The following is a 22,290-nucleotide window of genomic DNA, read 5'->3' on the forward strand; positions in this document are numbered from 1 at the left end:
TCTTTATTGTGGTCTCAGCAAAATAAACGTACAGAAAATTTGATAGGACCATATCAATAGCAAAACTGGCAATTGACATCTTGAGATTATATGTGCTAAAGTGGTCTGACACCTGTGTCTATGAAATAAGAGAGAACGTTGATCAATCACAGAGTACAAAGAACATGAACTATACAAATTAAACAATTTTTCAGTGATAAATACTATCGTCATATCATAACTGCTAATTTTATATCACTGATTTTTTGCCTTTTAATTTAACACATATATCATTTTTTTCACTACGAACTTGTCTGTGATCATCACAGATTCATAGAAACAGCTGTGCAGTATCCAGTGAACACTCACAACATAATATACTTGAGAAGACGATCAGACATAAAAAACATGCAAGGACTAGTCAGCACTGAGATGCTACGTGCACCATAAAAAAATCAACATTACATGAATCAGATTTAAGCAGTTTCTAATGAAAAAGGATTTGCCAGTAGGTCCCATTACAAGCCCAAGGCACCTGCTATGAAGGGTGTGGGTGTGGCGGGCAGCTGGCATATCAATGATCTGATCGGTGTATAGCTAACATATTTGGCACTTTAATGATGTCCTCCACATTTAAAACGAGACATGCACCCAGCCCTCATGGATAGTTCTGTGGTAATGTAGTGTTTAGGCTACATGGTTAAAATGATAAAATACTGAGATGAGTTATACAGATCAAAAGTTTCATTTAAATACTTAAAAACAGAATCACTTATCGATAGTTAAATCGCGTTGAATATCAAAATGTCAACGCAATACGGAACACAGCAATATGTGAAAGAGATACGCTGCTCCTCCAGCAAGTAAATGGATGCGAGCTCATTATATTGAAAAGATTAATGCGGCGTAAAAAAAAGCACAGGAGCAAGAAATTTCCCCTATCTTTCCTCTACATTCAACTGAGCTCCTCCCCCCGTGTGGGGCTTCATTTGATCAAATCCTTCAACTTGAACTGCTTCACGAAAAACACTTTTTACAACACTGCAACTGTAAACCCGGCAACTTGCGTGGAGTTCGGGAGGCTCACATCAATAACGACCAGAGAAAGAGAAAGAGGGTAAAAGGAATACAGCCAGAGTATCGTTCCATGCAATCAGCGATGGAGAGGGGGGTAAAATTATTCCTTGTCTTGCGCATTCCCTTTTGGTTCCAGCTTTTAATCTTTACTTCTTTATTTATCATCACCAAAACAGATATAACTTGCAGATCATGTCAGCCTTTGGCTAAGACACATTCACGGGGATTATTAGGGTTGCTAAAGATGGACAGACAACAATTTGCAACAGGGTCTGAAAGGGAAGTTATTAGCCACGGAGATGGTGAAGCGGGATATGATCCCTCAAGTGAAGAGACTGCCCAGCTTGGTTGTGCCGAAGAGCTCTCTGACTGCGTTTCAAGAAAAGGGAAAAATATACATTTACTTCAGAGACGGAATACTGGCCAGTTTCATTTGAAGAAATCGTTCGACCGGGGACAGACGCACGGGGAGAGAGACTCCACCATTACCGATGACAAAGTTTCTAACATCAGAACAAACGGTCGGAAACATGCAGATGGCAGGAATGCTGTCACATTTTTTACCCCTGCCACCCGCAACGAAAATTCCGATAGTTACATCCGTCGGATTCGAAGGAGCAGCCAGAGACTTAGGGAACAAAATGACCGAGTGAAACCATCCAGTTCACCCGAAAACGATGGTTCGCTGACATTGAGTCACCAGCAAGAGCGCAGCACGTCGCTTGCTGGACATCGGTTCACTCGGTCTGAATTAAGATGGAACAGTGAAGACAGAAGGACGGCCAGCTCTCGGCAGGACGATTTAAAACTTACCAGTTCCACCTTCGCTTTGACCGGGGATTCTGCTCACAACCAAGCGATGGTGCACTGGTCTGGGCAAAACAGCAGCGTAAGTAGAACGTATGCATTAATGTTGGCAACGATTTATGAGCGCTTGGTAACACATGTTATCCAAAGTAAAGCAGATGCCTGTATGAACACCCATATTCTTTTGCTGATCAGTCCAGATATATACTAATTCTTTATTTATCTGAATGCTGTTAACACACATTTGTCGATATAGCGCATACATGATTAATCCTATCGGTATATATATGGTGTCCCATTAAACGCAAAAGGACAGAAATAGATTTATTTCCATATAAATACAGGAGCCCTGCAAAGGTGTCATTGGGTTTAAAATATGTTTCAAATCATTTTATTACTTCCGCTTTAACCTAGGTGCTACTCACATGTGGATGTCGCTGATGAACTGCGCAACAGTTTAATACTCTCAAATACTTCGTTTCTCTGCTGTCCCCGATATTGCTTTCACGAACCTGTCCAAACTATAATCATATATAGAACGCACTCCCCACCTGTAATGTTTCAACTGAAACATAACAAAGTACAGATATTTTAGAATAAACTTTCAGAAAGTGTTGACATAGAAAACGTCAGTTATAAAATGTGTTGCTACACCACAGCACATTCTGCCATCAGCGTTTGTGAGATTGCATTTTCAGCTTGGGTTTAAGGGTTGAATCCAATTTCACACTGTACGGTAGGAATGTATTCTAGCAGGGCCTGTGACATTGTTTTGTTTCATCATGCAGATAATAGCAATTCTTGCCGTTTTTCCCATTTTCCCACTTTCACAATGGGCTACATTTCCGTTGAGTAAATGAGGCTGCTTTGAATAACCCAGCTGCAGTGCAGGGATCAAGACCCCCCCCCCCCCCCCATCAAAACCTTTTCACTACAGAATAGTATATTCAGAAGTACATCTCTGCATAATGGTCTTTTTGAAAGTTCTTATGTATTCCTAAAGTAATATCCCCTGAAAGCTGTTCAAAAGAAGAGTGGTCTATGCGTACCTTATTTTGATGGGGCATCCCTTAGGCACAACACTCCTTTCCTCCGTTGCTTTTACATCATTTTGCCCCTTAATGTAAAGGAACTCATTTTTGTTTGACATGAATCCTTTATCCCCCCCCCCCCTCCCCCCTTCTCCACAACCACTCTCTGTCTTGATGACATAATTGTAGCCCATGTCTCCAAGTCTTTTGTAGAATGTTCTCTGAATGTAGTGGACTTCTAGGTATGTTCTCTGAAAAAAAAGAGTATTGAGAAACAATGATTTCACACTTGGTATCTGTAAGAGGTAAACTACACAGTACTTTCCACCTCTAATGTATCAGGAAAAAAATCTAAGAGCAGTTTGTCAGAGATTAAGTTCTCATATTAGGGTTTGAAATCCTAGGGTATCACTTTATATCCAGGTCTTCTGTATGCAGACTCATTCTTACAGCTGTGTGAAATTTGTAAAATTGCATGTCTTACTGTCACAGGGTACTATGAATAGCTGTTTAGCAATTAAATAGTTAAATACAGTTTCCCTTCTCATTTTTGAAGCAAGTACAAAAATAGACCTTACATTAAATATGTAAAATTTGTGCTAAACAGAGCTCAGTTGTGAATTTTGCCATCTGCATGGCACAATACAAATTCAATAATTGATGTTTTGTGAAATATAGCATAATGTAATGACCCCTTCTGTAATTCCTGAGATGGATTTGCATCCGGTTGTCCTGGCGCCCTTGTTAGATTGGCATTGATGGATTCCACACTTCCAAGTATATCCACACATTTTATCGAGACTTATGGCTCTCTGTGGTTCCCTTTGTAATGTAGCTCAGCTTAGCTTGTAAACTGACAGTCTAGCTTTTCACCTAATGTATATTAACCTAAAAACCAAAGGGATTCTCGGTTACAATCTTCCGCAGTACAGCAAATTTGGATATTTATGGTACAAACTCAAAAAAAGCAGTTGGCTGGAAATGTCAGGTTGAAGTTGCCTTTTCTATGTTATGAAAGCCAAAGGAGGCCCTATGATACATTTGCTCCTGCAAAAATGTTGGCATTGACAAAAACAAAGTTATTGTATTGCATTTTTTATGCATTATGATTCCTGTTTCAATGCTGGTCTTTGTTGTTGTGCCAAAACTAGTACATGGACTTAAATGATTTTTAAACCATCAAGATCTAAAATAGTATGCCTCAATGCATCCATCCTTATGTGCCGTTGATCAATCAAAACACATCACTGTATTGTCTCTTTCATTATTAAGTACAATGCACAACTGATGTGCAAACTGCTTGCTAATAATATTTAATCAATATTACATATAAGTGCAAGTTACTTTCAATATCTGAAACACAAATATATAGGTTGGCACAGCATTCCTTTAGCTTGCTAATTTGCTGGTTGCAACACGCTGCCTGTCTGAGTAAACTAAGATAGGTACAGATGTCTAACTATGTGCATTGGATGTTAACCTTTTTCAATGAAAACCTTGAATCATTTCTTAATCTCTAATTGTGCTTTTCACAGCCATTCCTGCTCTAAAATATACAAATGCAGATGCTAATGAGGTGTATCTGGCTATTCAAATGAAATTTCTCACTGTTCTCCACCTTGTATGGTTCGGATGTCACAAAGCTGAATGTGCTTCTTACTCAAAACAACATGTTTCATTGGAAGTGCAATAGAGGGGCTTGTTTCTACTCACAATACCCACAGAAGGTAGGATGCATTAATAGGTAATGATCAAGGGTGTAGATTTTTTTCTAGGAGCTAGTGGTTGCAAAAAGCACAAATTGCAGGGTCATTGAAAAACTATGTTTACATTTTGTTTACATTGCTTAAGACAACAAGGGGTTCTTTTTGCCCTTGCGTTTTATGAAATGGATAACTAGATCCCATACTTGGTCTCATTTCACTAAAATAACCTCAGATATTACTCTATGTACCACTCCTGAGAATAAGTAAACAACAAGCTTTGATGTAAAGCCAGACTATTTTTTTTATGGGAGACACTGTCAATGCAGAGTTGCTTTTAACAAGTTAATTATTACCATTGAAATACCCATCAATGTAACAAAATCATCACATTTATTTTTCCTTTTCTTTATTAATGTTGTGTATCTGCATAGTCCAACACAGACTCAACATTATATCCTGAGAGATGACTTATGTTGTACACTGGTCTGTGTGAGAATTCATGGAACTCATATGTGAAATCTTATATTTTTTATGCTTCCACTCAAAAATAGTTTCATTACTGCACACGTGAAAACCAGCGATAGTGTAAGCACAAGCAAAGGAAGCTTGCAGTGATTTCAGCTTATATTATGTAAGCTTTTTAGAATTTGCTGACACAAAAAGAAAAAAGGAATAAGCTATTTACAATGTATTGGGGGGGGGGGGGGCATAATAACTATAGCAACGGTAATGATTTCAGCGACACCATATTCAAGCTGAGCTACTTCCTCTTCCCGTGAGTACTTTGCAAGGTCTCAGACAGATGAAAGCAGGTACTATGTCATATTTTAAGAATTACAATTCTGTATTTCTCTTTACTTTTATCATATAAGAGTATATATATATATATATATATATATATATATATATATATATATACAATTACAGTTGTTAATCGTGCATTGGTCAGTGATGGGAACATGACTTTCAAACATTACCACTTTTTTTTCCCACAGTTAGTCAAGCTGTAATTTGATTGCTCTCTTTGGCAAGGCTTTTAAAATTCATATAGTAGGACATTGATTCCTCTGCTCTAGCTTTGAAGCTCAGGTTTATGTCCAAATTAGGAAAATACATATTTTTAGCATGAATACAGTATCATAAAACTTAAGGGATTCTTCAAATTAAAGTCATGTTTGACATCTCAGAGCAAGCAAAAGGGTTTTTTTAGGGTACCTTGTATATTATAGGTTGAAGATAATCAGCTCTCCAGTTCAGACCAAATGTATTTAACTGATTTTCTGGTATTTTCAGAAGGAGTGTAACAGAATGTCCCTTTGTATATTGTGTTCCATCCAGTTGTCTTGTGTTCTGCCATCAAAGTTGTGTATAGTGCATATAATATCTGTTGCAGAGTATATTAATGTGTATTTTGTTTGTATTATATCAAATGTAGTTTGTTTTTAAGTATTATTGAACTTTGAAAAGACTTTTCACTTTTCATTATGCTGGCATGATGTAGGTTGTGGTGTCAAATGTGCATAATTTGAGTCAGATTTAAGATGGACATATTTAACATAAAATTTATAAATTTTAACTAAAATGTAAAATTTGACCTAAAGTTTTCTGAAAGACAGTCAGTGAGTACCTCAGTACAGAAAAAGGCTGTTGGCTCATTGACTGTTGGCTGAACTAAGCTTGAAGCAAGATGAACCTTACAGTGCAGACTGTGTTTGATGTTATGTGTTTGATAAATACAAAAAATCCAACTGTACTGTTTTGAAAAAAAAGTATATATTAAATTTCTATTAAAAATGTATTGCTGTGTTGGTTTGTATGCACATATGTTGCATTGACTTTGAGCTGGATCAGGGTGCTGTATTGAATTAAGTGGGGAGAATGACCTGGTATCATGTGGTCACATGTTGGTTTGCTGGCATATGTTGGTTTGAGCTGCATATGCTTTGGAGTGTTGGCATATGTATTGGTTTTCTGGCACATGCATTGATTTGCTGGCTTATGTATTGAATAACTGGCATGTGTATTGTTGTTGGCGGTACATTGGTTTGCTTCTATTATATTCTGTAATGCAGCTCCATCTGTTATGCGACTTTTAAACATAACCACTAGCATTATAGAGTACGCTTGGTTCGGCTGAAAATCACCAGAAATGTGTCACAAACATAGGTGAAGTAGAGGTGGTCAGGCATGTATAAATTAGGTGATACTCTGAAAATATTTTTGTATGTTTGGATACAACTCAGAAGCTGCAGTTTTTCAGAATGTGCGATACAAACGTGTAATCATCAAAGAATGCCTTGATCTGCCATAGTTCATACATCTCATACATGTGCCTTTGCTATAAGTTTATGGTTCTAGGATACCCCCACTGCAGCTGAACAATCTCAGTGATGTTCTGCCTTGTTACACACAGTAATGTAGTTATTGTTGTATATGTTCATACGCTTGCAGGGCTTCTAAACTTAATGCATAAATATAATTAATCTATTTTGAAACTCCCGTCTGCTCCTGAATTTCATATTAATGACATGTCATCATTGCTTGACATAAATACATTGCCTAGCGTTGCATATAGATACAGTGCCCCATTCTGCATATGGGGCACTGCTGTCGAGCAACTTACTGAACCTGAAGTATCGCCCTGGATGTGGCCATCTGCTAAGCCAATCAATAATGTAACAATGATGTAATTATGTAACAATGTAACAATAACTAAAACAATGATTTCGCTGTAATACTCACAACCAGACTACTTGGGTCATATCATGATTAGCCAACATATTCGCCCTCACCATTAATAAAATATCCGGGCCTGCCACATTAATTACAACTTTGTTTTCATATTGGAATGCAAAGTAATGAATCGGCCATATGAAAAAAGAATTGAATTTAGCTAGTTTTGATGGACATAGATAAAAGTTACTATTTTTTAGAGGTAAATGAGTCTCTTGGGTGTGAATAAATTCATATATGTATGAATATGTACGTGTGCATGAATGCAGCAAGTTAGAAAGTTTGTCAGAAAATGCTCATAAGCTTTCACTCTAGAGTACATAGTGAGTGATGAAACTAATGAAAAATATTCAAAAGTACATTGTGTTATAAAAAGAAGAATACATATGATTAAGGATAAATATTCATATTGACACTATGAATATTTAAACCCTCCATGTGGTAAAGTGAATAAAAAATTACCTGCTGTGTGGTATTTTTTTGACAGAGAAACAGATAAGTTTTTCAAGTATATGACCCTGTATGGCCTCAACCACACAAAAAAAATTTTTAAAGAAAGTCACATTTACAGACTCACAGCCCAGCATATCTGAAAAGGTCTCAAGTAGATAATCAGTTGGTTTGGTAGCTGTCCATGGTACTGAAAGTGGCATTGTATTTAAAAGGGATATTACGTTTTTCATTACTCATCAGTCAATTATTTCTCAACCTACAGCTTTTAAATAATGTATTTATTGGTGATATGTGTTGTTCAGTAATGAAATTTGTAGAAGTAGTCAAGAAAGGAAAAAAAAAACAATCATCCAGATGGACACACACATTTTCTTTTATAGTGCACAGTCAACAGATTGAGATACAAAAACATCGATAGCTATTTCCTACAAATTCTTCACATATTCTCTTCTATCCTTCTGTGTTCTTTCAGGTATTTACCGTCCCTTGCAGTGATTTCCCTGTATTATTATTATCAGTTCAGTAAATATGAGATGTTTTCAAATTTTCAATTTCAAATTTCATCTCTTTTTTCACTGTAAAGTAGTTATGAGCACTGAGTTATTAAATAGGACTGGTGTAGGTAGGTTATTTGATGAATTTGCTGAAATGTAATGTAAGATGATTTCCAATTATGGACTTAGAAAAGCCTTTGTCAAAAAAATCTATTTGCTAATGCATGGACACTAAATGGTTCATTTAAAAGTATTTTTCATTTAAAAGAGTTGCTTGTGTCCACCCTTGGTAGTGGTGGTGATGATGGAGGGGAGGGAGGTAGTTTATACCTCATACCGATATTTCAGCCGTGCATGGGAGTGCACAATTTAGGAACATTTTAGCATATTGGCCCAGATTTCAGGAAACCCCAGTGGGCTTATCTTTGAACGATGAATTCCAGCAAAGTGTACATTTTTTTCATTAGATATACCATTGCTGGACTGTCTTGATCACTTTCAAGCACTGAGAGGCTTCTAATTGTTTCTTAATGGTTTGATTAATTTAGGGGCCGAATCAGACTCAAGAGATGTACTCATAAACCCTGCCTAAGTCCTTCTCCAGACAGTTACACACCTTTGTTACTACTAAGCACATTCAGACCTGGGCTTCTTAAACTCGAATGTGGGAGATATGCATTGGTGGGGTGGTCTTTGCCCAAAATGAGGGCAATTTTTTTCCAAAATTAGGGTGTGTCTCATTATTTTAAGCATATGATGACTCATGAAAAGGTCCAATAAGTTGTGCACTGCTAGGGCCATCATGTGTAAACATTGTTGGTTCATGTGGTTATATCAGTAACTCAACAGGTGAAGTCCAGTGAAGAAAAACAAGTTTCCTTTTCACATCTATGTAATTTTACATTTGAATCAATTCACTGCATTTGACAACCCTACATAATTAATCTATCAATGAAATACTGAATGTTGACTTTCTTTAAACAAACATAATATTCTCTCTGAGGTCTAACTGGAGTCAGAATCCATTGATTAATGAATGTTTGATAATTAACTCAACCTGTGCTAAAAAAAAAATACATTTGTATATACCTGTGAGTAATGGCTCCTGTCATATGGTGTTCTGTAAGAACAAATCACCATGTGTCCCATATTACATGCTCTTCCTGAGGTAATTGAAACAGTGGTAACATCTCAGGCTTTCTCTGAAAACAATACATTGCTAGCTAGCAAATGCAAATGGAAATAATTTTATTATAATACACTGAACTTCAACACTGTAATTTGAAAGGGGAGAGTGGCATGACAATTCAGTTGTTTTTTTGACAGCCACATTTTGTATGATTTAAACTGTTTTCATTTCCAGACAAGGCACAATACTGTGAAATAGTAAAGTTAGAACAGTCAGAAAGTATCTCTGACCATTTTGCCAGCTAGCTATCAAGATTAGCTATAGATCTGTAGAGCAAAATGGTACAGCCTCTTCTCTGCTGAAATTACAAAGGTGGCAGAGAGCACAGCCAGCTCACAGAGGATGAGGGCTTGGCACAAGCTAATCTCTAGGCCTTGTTTAGGTGGCACTGTGCTGACAGAGTACATCTAGCCTTTTTGACTGGACTGTGTTACAGTTTATGATTTATGCCTTTTGTTCTCTGAAGACTGTGAAGACAAGAAAATCTGCACGTCAATCACATTTACACTCAAAATAACCAGTAGTGGTGGGCTGGTGGCAACATTTTGTGTAGTTTCTAAAATGTGGTTCAGAAACATGTTCCCACTTACGTGTCATTTGTCTCATTATGTGGTACGAGTTATGTTATGTGGTGTAAGCCTTTAAAATGCTCCCCTCTTAAAATCTTCACAATGTAGTCCTATATGACAAGAACTGGGAAGGGTTAGGATTTATCCTTCTGTTAATGCAGCCATCTCATTTCATATGTAAATGCTGTAACCAGCTAGCTAGTTTGCGAATAGAAAAGGCAGTCATTTTATTATAATACATTAATACTACCGTGTCTGAATGGGACAAGCAAAAGGTCAATTCAGTCGCAGTAACATTCTTTATATTTGAAATGATAGCTAGTTAATGCATGAGCTAACTAGGTTGGGTACATTGAATATTATACACACACACTGAATTATAAGAAGACCACTATAAAAACTGTTATAAATGAACAATGGAAAAGCCTGCTGGACAGCCATGAAATGTTAACACAGCTCCCAGGGCTGTCCAAAAGCTAGCCAGTGGTCTGAACCACTAAGTAGCTTAGTCTACAGACAAACTCCTCTCCATCATTGTCCAGGTGCTTCAGTCAGCTCCTGTGTGGGATGCTACAGCACACAGATACCTTCGTAAAATTCTACTCAATTTTAAACTTATAGTTTCATATACAGAATTCAACCCTACCAAATATTGTAATTTATATGGCTGGTACGTGAAAAAACCCTTTCATTTTGTCTGTTGTCATTTGTCTGCTGTGTTATATATCTAACAGATGACTCTTGAGAAAAAAATAACCAAGTATGCTGTTATATTTTTCCTTTTTAAAATAAAAATATTTCACTCTGCCAATTATAACTTGTATAGTTTTATGCGGATGTATGGAAAAGGCCCATCTTGTTCCAAAAGTGTTTTTCTCAGAAAATATGTTCAACATTGAAGTAAGTGTCTTGCAACTGTGTTCTGTAATGAGGGCTAAATAACTCTGTGAGAACATCCATGTTAAGCCTGAATCCCAAAAACTGAAAAACATGTAATGAGGCATTTAAAAGTGCTCACCATCACTGAGTGTGAATTGAGCCCTTAATGATTATGTAGGGAATGGGAGGATTTGTTGATTGATTGGTTGTTTGAGAATAGGATTTTGTCTGGACACAGTCAGTTACCCACGGTTGCAGCCAGCACATATAGTGAAGATGGTCTCTCGGCCCATTTGATTCTTAACGTATTTATTTTTAGATGTTAACTTTTAGATATTTGCATTTTATTCTTTCTTTTTTGGGGGGAGGGTGTAAAATGTCAATATATCATTTAAAATTTTCATTGTGTTACAATTAGGTCATTTTAAATTCTTGTTAATTATGCAGCATATTTTTGCATGATACAGTCTTAGACAAACTACTTCTGCATATGTATGTTTAATACTTTTCATTACATCATTACATTAATTATGCATTCTATAGTTCTAGAGATAGTTTTGCTGAATAGTTTTTTACAACTTGGATGGAGCTGGGAAAAAACAAATAGGAAGCACTCAAAAGTTTATTTACTAATTCTAAGAAAACAAGGCTTTATGGCATTTATTAGGTTCAGCTATTGAATGCTTTTGATGATTGAGTGAATTGAACCTATTAGTACACCTTGCTCTACACATCAAAACATTGCTGCGTTAAAGTTGCTTATCATCACTCATGTATGCTAAGGTATATAGCTGATCATCAACTCAGTTTTCTGAAGCCTCACAAGCAGGTGTTACTGTCTCACCTGTACATAGGGATGTGGGGAATGGAAAGAGCTGATAGAACCCAGGTTATCCATGCCCCTTGTAGGGTAACACCCTGTCCCTATGCAGCACAGCACCCAGCAGACAATCTAACCAAAACTACTTGCAACATATAGGATGCCCACCCACGGATAAGTTGTGGTAGAGTTCACAATTCCCCAACTCCTCAACATAAGAAGTGATAGGCTGCGGTCAGTTAAATCCTGCAAGCTGCTGAAGGGTCATGGTATCTCCAAACTACCCAGTGCTGCAGAACTCATAATCTACCTCAGGAACCTATATTCCCAAAGGTCCTTATGAACCACCACAGGCTACTGGGCCTCTTTTAGAAGACTCATGTTTGTGACTCCACCTCAGGTTACTGGAACAACAGGTATCCCGTAGTAAAATACTGCCCCACAATCCCGGGGGAGCTGATGCCCTTTATCCAGCTATTTAGTGAACATTTCAGGTCTGGGTCAGCCATCTGAAAATCATGCCACCTTAATTCAGCGGTGGCCAAAACACAACATCTTTGAATGATTGACTCTTTACTTCTTTTGATGTTTCCAAACGATGGCAGGTATGGGGGTAATATACAGGCACTAGAACTGTCTTACCCCTGTGTTGGATTTTGGAGCTGATAAATCCAAAAAGATACCTGTCTCTCATGTTCAATAAAAAAAAAAAACAGATGTCACCACAAAACTATGTAGTCAGTGTGAATGGTGAATTGGAGTCTGCAGAGGTAGTTCTTGAGAAATCAAGAATTAGCAGTGATTTTCAAATTGTATAGCAGTGATTTTGCCAAGCCATGCTTTATCCTGCCTCAACTCCCTACCTAATGATGGAAACCTCTCTTGAGGACCTTTACATTTACATTTATTTATTGAACCTCAAATTCCATCTCTTAGAGTAGAGTTTCAGTCTTGACCTCTGATGCTACACAGAACGAACAGAACAGAAAGAATGTACAGGACTGTTTTTCCTTAAAATTATGCTGAATGTTTTTTCTAAATCATGATATGTGTGCATAAATAATGCATATAATGGGTAAACAACTTTCATTCATGGGTCCTGAACATCTGGCGATATACACAGAGGGATGGACATTTGAGTTATTTGATACATTTGAGTTATGTAACTCCAATGTCATACATTTTTAAGTGGGATAGTGCCATTATTTCGCAGTTGAAGCCTTTGAGGCTTGTGGGTTGAGATTATCATGAAGAGGTAATCGTTATTGAGTATATTGCAGTGTAAGTGAGTTGTGCTCAGTGAAAAAGTTTTTTTTTTTCTAATTGCATTTGATATAGTAATTATTTTTTTTCTGAAATACTGTGAATTGTTGAAGTGTTTATGCATACTGCAATTGCATACTGTATTTTATTTATTTCCTTGCCTAGAATGATTGCATTTTTTTCATAACATGTCCCCACTTTTAGAAAGTATAATCCACTGCTATTTGCATGCAAGGATTCAAATAGCCAGGGATCCCAGCGCAGTACTGAGGACTATCTATTGGTATTTACCGGCTGGCATTTACTCACAGGACAAGGGCTGTAATGCACTATTGCAAAGGTAAAAGAACAGGTCAATCAAATTAAAACAAAAAAGTAAAATAATAAAAGACAACACAAGAAACTAAAACCTTTAATAGGGAAAAACCTTTTTCAGTGCTTGGCACAGAACAATTGTGATTCTGCTGCTCTGACAGTGCCCTTGATTGTCTGGTTAACTAACACAAGGGTACTGAATTGTATGCAAGCACTGACTGGAAGCCATTGAAGGGGTCAAGGAAAGGTAAGATATTGGCACACTTTGGAAGACTGAAGACCACCAGAAATGCAGCATTCTAGTGGGTTGAAGTGGGTTGGTAGCACAGGCAGAAAGCCTGGCCAAGTGGTAGCTGAAGCAGTCCAAGTAGGATAGTACAAGGACTTGGACCAGGAATTATGAAGAGGAGGTTGTGAGAAACAAATATGTTGTTAAGAAAAAGAGCTGTCAATTTCAAGCAGATTTTCAATGATGTAGGGCTTGTCACTGTGAGTAACATGGATTTTTTTTTTGGTCTTGGAGGAGAGAAATGTAGACGTATTGAAGGGTTTTGGGGAGGTAAGGGTTTGGGTGTTGAGCATTTTTATTTTGTAGAGAGTGATTTTATGAAGATGGTTTGATAGAAATCTCTAAGAGTCATTTTGTGTTATTTGAATGGGAGACAGAGAGAAGGAGCAGAGTGTCAAAAATATAATGTTAGGGAGAACCGTTGGTAGAAATAAAAGAAATAGCAGGCTAAGCATTTATGCTTTTTCCTCTTTTTACACCCCCTTTTTAGAATGGCTAACTGCACGTTAGGCTTGTTTCATCATGACAGTCACTGTAGGGGTGCTGGGGGTGGCAAATGCAATCATCCAATCCACTCACCTCTCTACAATGACTTTCTCACACCAATAGTCCAATAGTGCACCGCAGCGCAGCAAACACAGTGATCAGCTCTGATAGGCTCTGACGCCATTTGACTGGCATGCGGATGCACGATGAGTAGCAGAGTGCCTGACAGAGGGGAGACAAGAACACCCTGGCAACAAAACTACCCCTTTGCTGGTAGAATGAGGATCCAGTGACACAGCTGGCCGGGAATCTAGGCTGTAGGGGCCTGCGCTCAGAAAGAGTACCTTAGCTGACTGAGCCAGTCGGGAGCTCCAAGCATTTCATCCTGGAGGAAATTCTCTTGAGGCAGTGGGAAATGTCGAGACAGAGCCTTTTCAGGCGAGAACGGCTGGAATGATTAGAGAGGTAGGAAGCAAACTAGTTCAAGACAGTGCCTCACATTTTAATCCCAGTTAGTTGGAGGGGAGGATTCGGTGGTCTAATGTACTGAACGCTGTAGTGCAGTCCGGAAAGATCAGAACAGAGGAAAAGAGGACTGCCCTCGGGGAACGGAGGGCCTGGATTACGGAGACAGGAGTAATAGCTGTGGTGTTACTAATTCTAAAACCAGACAGGTTAAAGTTCAAGAGGAAGGAGCACTGGCCATTTTAATTGCAGCACCTTTAAGAGTTTCAGAAAGAAAGGGGAAAAAGAGACAGTGATATGTTACAATTGATACAACAACAGTAAAAAAAAAGTAGTAGAAGACTTGCTTGTCTGTTTGCTTTATGGAAGAGACAAAACAGGTAAAGGAGGTGTTAAAGGGGAAGGAAAACTGGTCAGGAGAAGCTAAGAAAGGGGAGAGGGGACAAGAACCAGAGAGAAGGTGATCAGGTTGTGAGACAGCAGAGGCTAGGACATGGTAGAACCTGGGAATGAAGACAAGGTGGAGGTGGGGGAAAAAAGTGAGTTGTAGTGTGGTAGAAAGGCTGTACCACTTGTAAACTGAAGAGCCAATGGCTTTCCAAAATGTTGGACTGGACAAAACACTACAGTCAAGTCAGCTTAAAAAATGTGCAGTAATATCATTTTTATCATTATCAAATCCATTTAATATGTCTGAAATGATTATTCAGAAGCCTTAGTTCACTGCTACTTCAAAATGATGCATCAAGCCTAGTGTGCATCTATTTTACATCAGCCCTAAATTTCAGCAGCATTCTTGTAACTGAAATGTTAGTCTTTTTTATAGTATTTGGGAAGTAATATGATTTTTAAAAAGTAGGAAATCCATTTAATCCACCTGAAATGATTATTCACAAGCCTCAGTTCACTGCTACATCAAAAGTAAGCAGTAAACCTAGTGTGCATCTATTTTATGTCAAGCCTAAATTTCAGTAGCATTCTTATAAGTGAAATATTAATCTTTTTTACTGTATGTGGGAAGTAGCCTTGAATGCTTTTTAGGCAATCTATGTCATCAAATCAGTGATTTACACTGAGATTGCATCTAATGTCTGTCCAATGCATTTAATTTTCAGCCTTGATACCAAGAGGTGAAAAAGATGAAAGGTAGCCAGCATGTGTGATGGGGAGAAAGCACATAAGCCTGACACAGATCCTGAATGAGATGGGTGTCTGCTCTCAATCCTGAGAATGAAAATGAGATGGTGAGCAGAGTGTATACACATTAGTGATTTCTTTGGAGCTCCATTCCCTTTGCAATTCAGATTGACAAGGATGATTGTTGGTGGTATTGAAAGACAGTCAGGGGTCTCTTTAACAGAAAAAGTCTCATCTAACCACTGATCAGGTACGGAATTGTACGGCCATTTCTGTGGTAGAAATTGAATCCAGAGCAATCTGTAACCCTTAGGAATATGGCTGAAAGGCCAGATAAAAATTCCGTTTTCAATAGGAAACCGCACTGACCGGGGAAGTGATGAGACCCTTCCACATTTAATTGAGCTGGTCAGAGACTGCACTGAGACAGCTGAATAAAGGAAAACAGTGCTACCAGGAAAATCAGATCATTTTCTATAACAAAACCTTCTAACAATTTGTGTGCGCGTCAGTGTGTGTGTGTGTGTGTGTGTGTGTGTGTGTGTGTGTGTGTGTGTGTGTATGTGCCCCACTTCCAAAAGCAACTGTGCATGTGATAAAACTAAAGGTAAGTTGGGACATGTTTTCATGACCAAATGAGGCCTGATGTAGCAGAAGCCTTGTGTGCCTGGGTGTAGAAGGAGGAACTTCTGTGGAGAACCAGAAGGAGAAACAAGAACAAAAAAGAAACAATCAATCTTACACATGTAATTGACATTCCCTCAAGATGTTATTAAACATGCATCATTACCCCACTGTTTTGCTTGAACCTCCTGTAAAGATTGACTGAAAATTCACCCCAAAGGCTGGAATATGGACTTAGATCTAGGTGCATACAAACAAATCATGTTATAATTAGTGGGTATCCATTTCTGGTCATTCAAGCAAGATCATTTGATTCAGATATAATTAATTGAATATTAATTGAAATGATTTTTTTTGTGTTCAGTGTTTAAATAAGAATTACATACATATGTACACAGTTCCATATTGTTTTCAGTGCTTTAATGTATTTATGACATTCATAAAATTGCTATGACTGATTCTGAAACACACATTAACATGTTTCCATGTCATAACTTTTTTTTTATCAAATTGTGGTTAGCTCTCTAAGATACTAGCTAGCTGAATTGCACTCTGGGCATTCAAGCAAGGCCTGATTATAAGGTGTAGATGGCTAATCTGTGGAAGAGAAGGTCACTAAAATTTGCATTTGTATTTTTATTTTACTAAAATAAATAACAATGGCGGCATGGTTGGCTGCCTCGGTTCAGTGCTCTCTTGTACTTTCACAGTGCAGTAGTTGTATTCACAGTGCAATAGTTGTATATAACATAGTTGTACAGATCCACAGCCTGCTGTCATGTATACTTCAAGTCATGTTCATTTTGCAATAGCTGTTCATTCATTTTGTCCTTATTCTGTGTATGTGTCCTGCACTACTGGTGTTGTTTGCTGTTTGGTATTTGTTGTCACTTTGACGTTGTATGCAAACGCTACAAGAGACACTGGAACCAGAGTCAAATTCCTTGTATGTGTAGCAGCACGCTTGGCCAATAAAGTCTGATTCTGATCCGAGTGAAGTAGAATGATGACTTGCCGAACGCTTATTTTAGTCTGAGTTAGAAAAAAAAAACATTTTTTGTAATGTGAAAATTTCTTCATTTAAGTTGAGATCAGATAATTGTAAGAAGTATGTAAACAACAAAACACCAACATATTGATAATCCCGAAATCTTTTCTAAACCCTTTTGCTTTTTCCTAGGAAGAACAAGTTGAATTTTAGTCTTATTGAGTAATCAGACAACACAATTCTTAAGCCAGTAACATTTATTTTCAAACAAAGTATTTATAAAATATAATGAAAATGGAAATGTGCAAAATAGGTACTGATAAAGATAATTATAAAAGATAATTATATAAATAATTATAATAAGAATACAAATACAATCTGAAGTTTAGCATTTAGTATTATGAAGTTAGATATTATGCAGACAGAAATTAAGAACATGGAGATTCTTTCCAATTGATATCTATATTATATTACATTACATTACATGCATTTAGCAGACATTCTTTTCCAGAGCGACTTCCATCACAACAGAACATAACTGTATCCTTTCAAATTTAAAGAAGCAACAGTGTCAGGCTAGGTGAACAACACTCCCAGTCCAGTGAGTGTGAGCTTAACACTATTCAGGTGTTATGGGAAGGGGATTGAAGTGGAACCGAGATGCAGTCTGAAGAGGTGAGTCTTCAGTCTGCATCGGAAGATGTCCTAACCTCCGTGGGGAGTTCATTTTAGCCACTCGGGGACCAGTACAGACAGGGATTGTGTCTGAGAAGAGGACCCCGTCAGGTCGGCACAGTCAGTTGCCCTGTTGATGTAGAGCACAGCGATCTTGAGGGAACATAGGGTCTGAAGAGGGGTTGTAGGTATGAGGGGGCTGTGTCACTCACTGTTCTGTATGCCAGCACCAAGGTTTTGAACTTGATGCAAGCAATGACAGGAAGCCAGTGGAGTGAGGTGAGGGGAGGAGTAACTTGACTACGTTCAGGGAGATTGTAGATTGTAAATCACGCAGCTGCATTCTGGATTAGTTGTAGAGGTTTGGTTGCACAACCTATATACGCTATATACTCAACAGTCTTTTATCAACACTCCTCCTCAGCTGTGATGAGTCCTTTTTTCCCTCTCCTTGGAAACAAAGAAGGGCACAGCAGAAACTTGTGTATGGATTAGCGCTCTCTTAGTGCTGGGTCAGGCTGAATCTCAAGTCTGGTTCTTCTGTGTAGGCTGAAGCAGGACATGACTGGATGCTTTTCTCACTGTCCCTCTTGAATAAGCAGACTGGTTAGCTGTCCTGTTGGTCCTTCTAGTTCTTGGCTGGACACAAAGGCAATGCTCTGGATCTGTCCATGTGCCGTAGAATAGCCAAGAGGCAACAGAAGAGAAAAAAAAAAAAAACTGATGAGGTCAAAGATTTGTGATGCCATGATGGTGGTTTGCCATGACCGGTTTGCCATGACCGGTGACAGTAAACTAACAATGAGAAAGAAAAAAAAGAAAAAAAATACTAAAAAAAAAAAAACACAAACAAAATGCGAACACTAATCGCCTAAGCAGGCAAAATACATGAATTAAACCCCTTCTCTCAATATCACTGCACTCTTAGCCAGCCTCTCCCCCACTGACTGAATGTTGCTCTTAAAGGAAATCAGCCATTTTGGACTAAACTAAGAAGAATCAAATAAATCAATCAACTAAACAAAGGCTATAAACCAATAGATACTGGCATACAGGTATTGCTCTACCACATCTAAAATTTTTCATATGTATTTTTCCTCTTTACCACACTACTCAATTATAAAAGATTAAAATGCAACCACCGGAAGCTCCCCCAGAGTCACATCCCATGTTGCCCAGCCCCATTTGCCTGTGCTCTCCCAACCCTACAAATCCCATCAGCCCGCAGCCCTCGGGTCCTTCGGCTGATGGAGTCTGTCCTGCTTGTGCCCTTGAATGAACAGGTAGGCCCTGTTCCCTCCCAAAACACGAACAATTCATTTACTTTAGCTGCTAAAGTGGTGCAGTTGAGAAAAAAATGCCCAAGACTTAGAAATTCTTAACCGTCCAGTTGGCTACCCTGCATGTTAAGATATTCTGTCTGCATCCTTGTTGGTTTATAGAGTCAGTGGTTTGGGTGTGTTTGGGAGGAGGAAAACAAAGGAGCGGTGAAATAAAATGTCTTTTCCTCCAACCTTGGAGACGGTATGTTTGTCCCGGATATTCCTGCTTAGTTTACAAAGGTCCATGTAACGGACATGCACTCTGTTACACCCTGATTCATGTCACCCAGTCTGAAGTTCCTTGAAAGTCTGTCTGAAGCTAGAATGCTGGAAACAGTTTCTCACATAGATTGTGAGCTATACAGACTTGAATGCTAGCTATTTTGTTAACTAGACATCAGTATCCTGTTGAGTAGAGGAAGGAAACACTCACCATGTGATGATGGCTGGATTCTTTAGCAGACCCAGTAAAAGGAGACAATGTACATACAACAGACATACAACAAAATTACAACAAACTTCAATAAATACAAACATTACATTCTGCAAACCTGAAAATGGTGGAAAGCATCCATGTGTTTTAATGTCTAGCTTTTCAGATATGGCCAGCATAGATGTGGTGTCATCCAATCACAAGTCAGTGGGCAGGTCTCAGAAAGTGAAGAATGCATGTTATATGACTATATGTTTGAGCCCATAAGGCAAAATGAACGGAGAATTCCTCTCTCTCTCCAATTTAGAAGAAAATGATTATATTCATTAAAAGAAATTGCAAACACTGGCTGCAGTACATGTATGACTCCACATACTGTTTTATAAAAATAAATATATTCATTTACTGCTCCTGTTTTAATGTCCATCTGGTTCTGCCTATATTTAATTCAGCTCAGGCAAAGGCAAGTAATTAACAGATTGAGGTAAAGCACTATTAATATTGAATGAGGGTTTATAAAAAAAAAATCCCTGGAAAGCAACATCAAACAGATACTGTGAAGGGGAAGGGACCCCTCCTTGCAGAGGCTAGGTGTATCAAAGCCAGGTGTGAATTAATATGTTAATATGTAAATCATGCCCAAAATTTTTATTTCCTTTGAATTCTAAGTGGTGCATATGATAATATGAATATGTTTGGTAAAATAAATAAACAAACAAACAAAAAAAATCACTCAAAACCCTTCAATTAGGTTTTTTTTTTTTTTGCTTTTTTTTGTATTTCTAGTAAAATGTTGAAGGTTTGAAACGGAAGGTTTTCAATGTTTGATTATTGCACATTGGTGGACACCAATAGTAAAAGAGCACACTTAAGTTATTTACAGAATAAAAACTCAACCACCGATAGCATCACTGTTTGGCAGAGGCCATCTGCAGGAAATTACTTTGAAAGACAGATATAGACATCTGGAGATACCTGCCACATCTGCTGGCATCTAAGCATATTTACTTTAATCCACTTATCGAGAGTAAATGACTGTGATGGCTTCAGATGATACTTTGATCAGCCAGTTCCCAATGTCGTAGCTTACATGGTTAAGACCAAGCACTTTGTCTCCATTAAACCCAAAAACCTATTATTTGAAATCACATATCTTGGACCCATTTTGGACTTTTAGGAGCCAGCTGTGTATCTGTATTTTTCCAAAGGTTAAATTTGCTGGTAGATTAGATGCTTTAAAGGGCTGCTACACATTTAGGTCTGTCCTTCTCTCACTGTAACACATAAAATATTGCCTTTGTGTCTAAATGTTATTGTGTATTAAATGTTTCTAGAATAATGATTGCATTAACCGTTTTTGTGTAATTTATATGTAAAGTAGTATGAGAAGTGCAGGTGGTGAGATGATGGATTAGACAAGTGTTTGACTACAACAGACTTACCTCATTAGTATTTCGGGTGTTGCAATGGGTGCTAGGATCAGGTATAATTAATTCATCCACTCAACAGCAGGATCCTCCAGAGGGCCTACCAGGGACTAATAATGGAGCCAGCTCAGTGAATTCTGCCTTCGTTGACATGGAGTAAAAAGAAATCAGCCAAGACTAGATAAAACGTGTGCTGGTCATGCTCAATTGAATACTGTCTCTGTGTATTAGAGCCTGCATACTTCTTTGTAAAACTGAGGAACTCCTGATTGGAGAAATGGATGCACTTTTCAAAGAACCATAGTGATACCAGACTTCTATGAACCAATCTTCAAATGTAGGCCATTGACTTGTACATCTTTTGTGGAAAAATATTGTATATTGTTACTTATTTTGATATAACAGATAATGGCAGAGAAAACTGCTGAAATGTGATGTGAACCTTTTACATTAAAAAAAAAAAAACAGAGTGACAGTGGATTTTGAGAACATACCTGAAAAGTGGGCATGTTTGGGCATATTTTAACAATTTGCCCAAACATTTTTTTTTAAATGCCTGGCATATTAATTCACTTGTAATTATATATTACTCACATTCAACCAAAAAAAAAAAAACAAAAAACAAAACTAACTTACTACTGTTTTGATATAATTAAAGGGTACCTTCTTGATGACTAGCTAAAATCAATGAACAGTACAAAATGAAGTGTGCTGTCTTAAATTTTGCAAATAGAAAAGTTGACATCAAACTCAGCCACATTTCTAAAGAACATGACAGCTCCCCTGTTTAATTTAGCAGGTTGTTTATTTACCTTTTATTGTTAATATAGTGCAACAAAATCAAAGGATATCATTCATTATTTAAAATTAAGATAAAGCATGTTATGATGTGTGTAGTTTTAAGATAATTCAGATTTGAGTGTACGTGAACAAATTAATTACTGGATAAAATAAAGCCAATTTCAAGCCATTTTATAATCCTCTGACCAGTTCATGTATCCTTTGATGAGTTCCATTAGTGATGCCAATGTATTGTATTCATTTGCCAGTTCATCAGCTGTTCTCAAATTTGACATGTGGATGAATGGACTTGGAGAAAGGCCTTGTGAGGTTTCCACCTTCCATGACA

General features: G+C 37.7%; 1 protein-coding gene across 2 annotated transcripts in view; it reads left to right on the forward strand.

Annotated features, from left to right (window-relative positions):
• The first annotated feature begins 997 nt into the window (after positions 1 to 997).
• LOC118777140 (VPS10 domain-containing receptor SorCS1) overlaps positions 998 to 22,290 on the forward strand; it is a 162,272-nt gene continuing 140,979 nt past the window's right edge. For both annotated transcript variants that reach the window (XM_036527893.1, XM_036527902.1), the window contains exon 1: positions 998 to 1,945. In XM_036527893.1, coding sequence (XP_036383786.1) covers positions 1,127 to 1,945 — 819 coding nt within the window. In that variant the 5' untranslated portion in view covers positions 998 to 1,126. The remainder of the gene's footprint in view (positions 1,946 to 22,290) is intronic.

The sequence above is a fragment of the Megalops cyprinoides genome, chromosome 1 (assembly GCF_013368585.1).
Source record: "Megalops cyprinoides isolate fMegCyp1 chromosome 1, fMegCyp1.pri, whole genome shotgun sequence".
In the NCBI taxonomy this organism is placed as follows: domain Eukaryota; kingdom Metazoa; phylum Chordata; class Actinopteri; order Elopiformes; family Megalopidae; genus Megalops; species Megalops cyprinoides.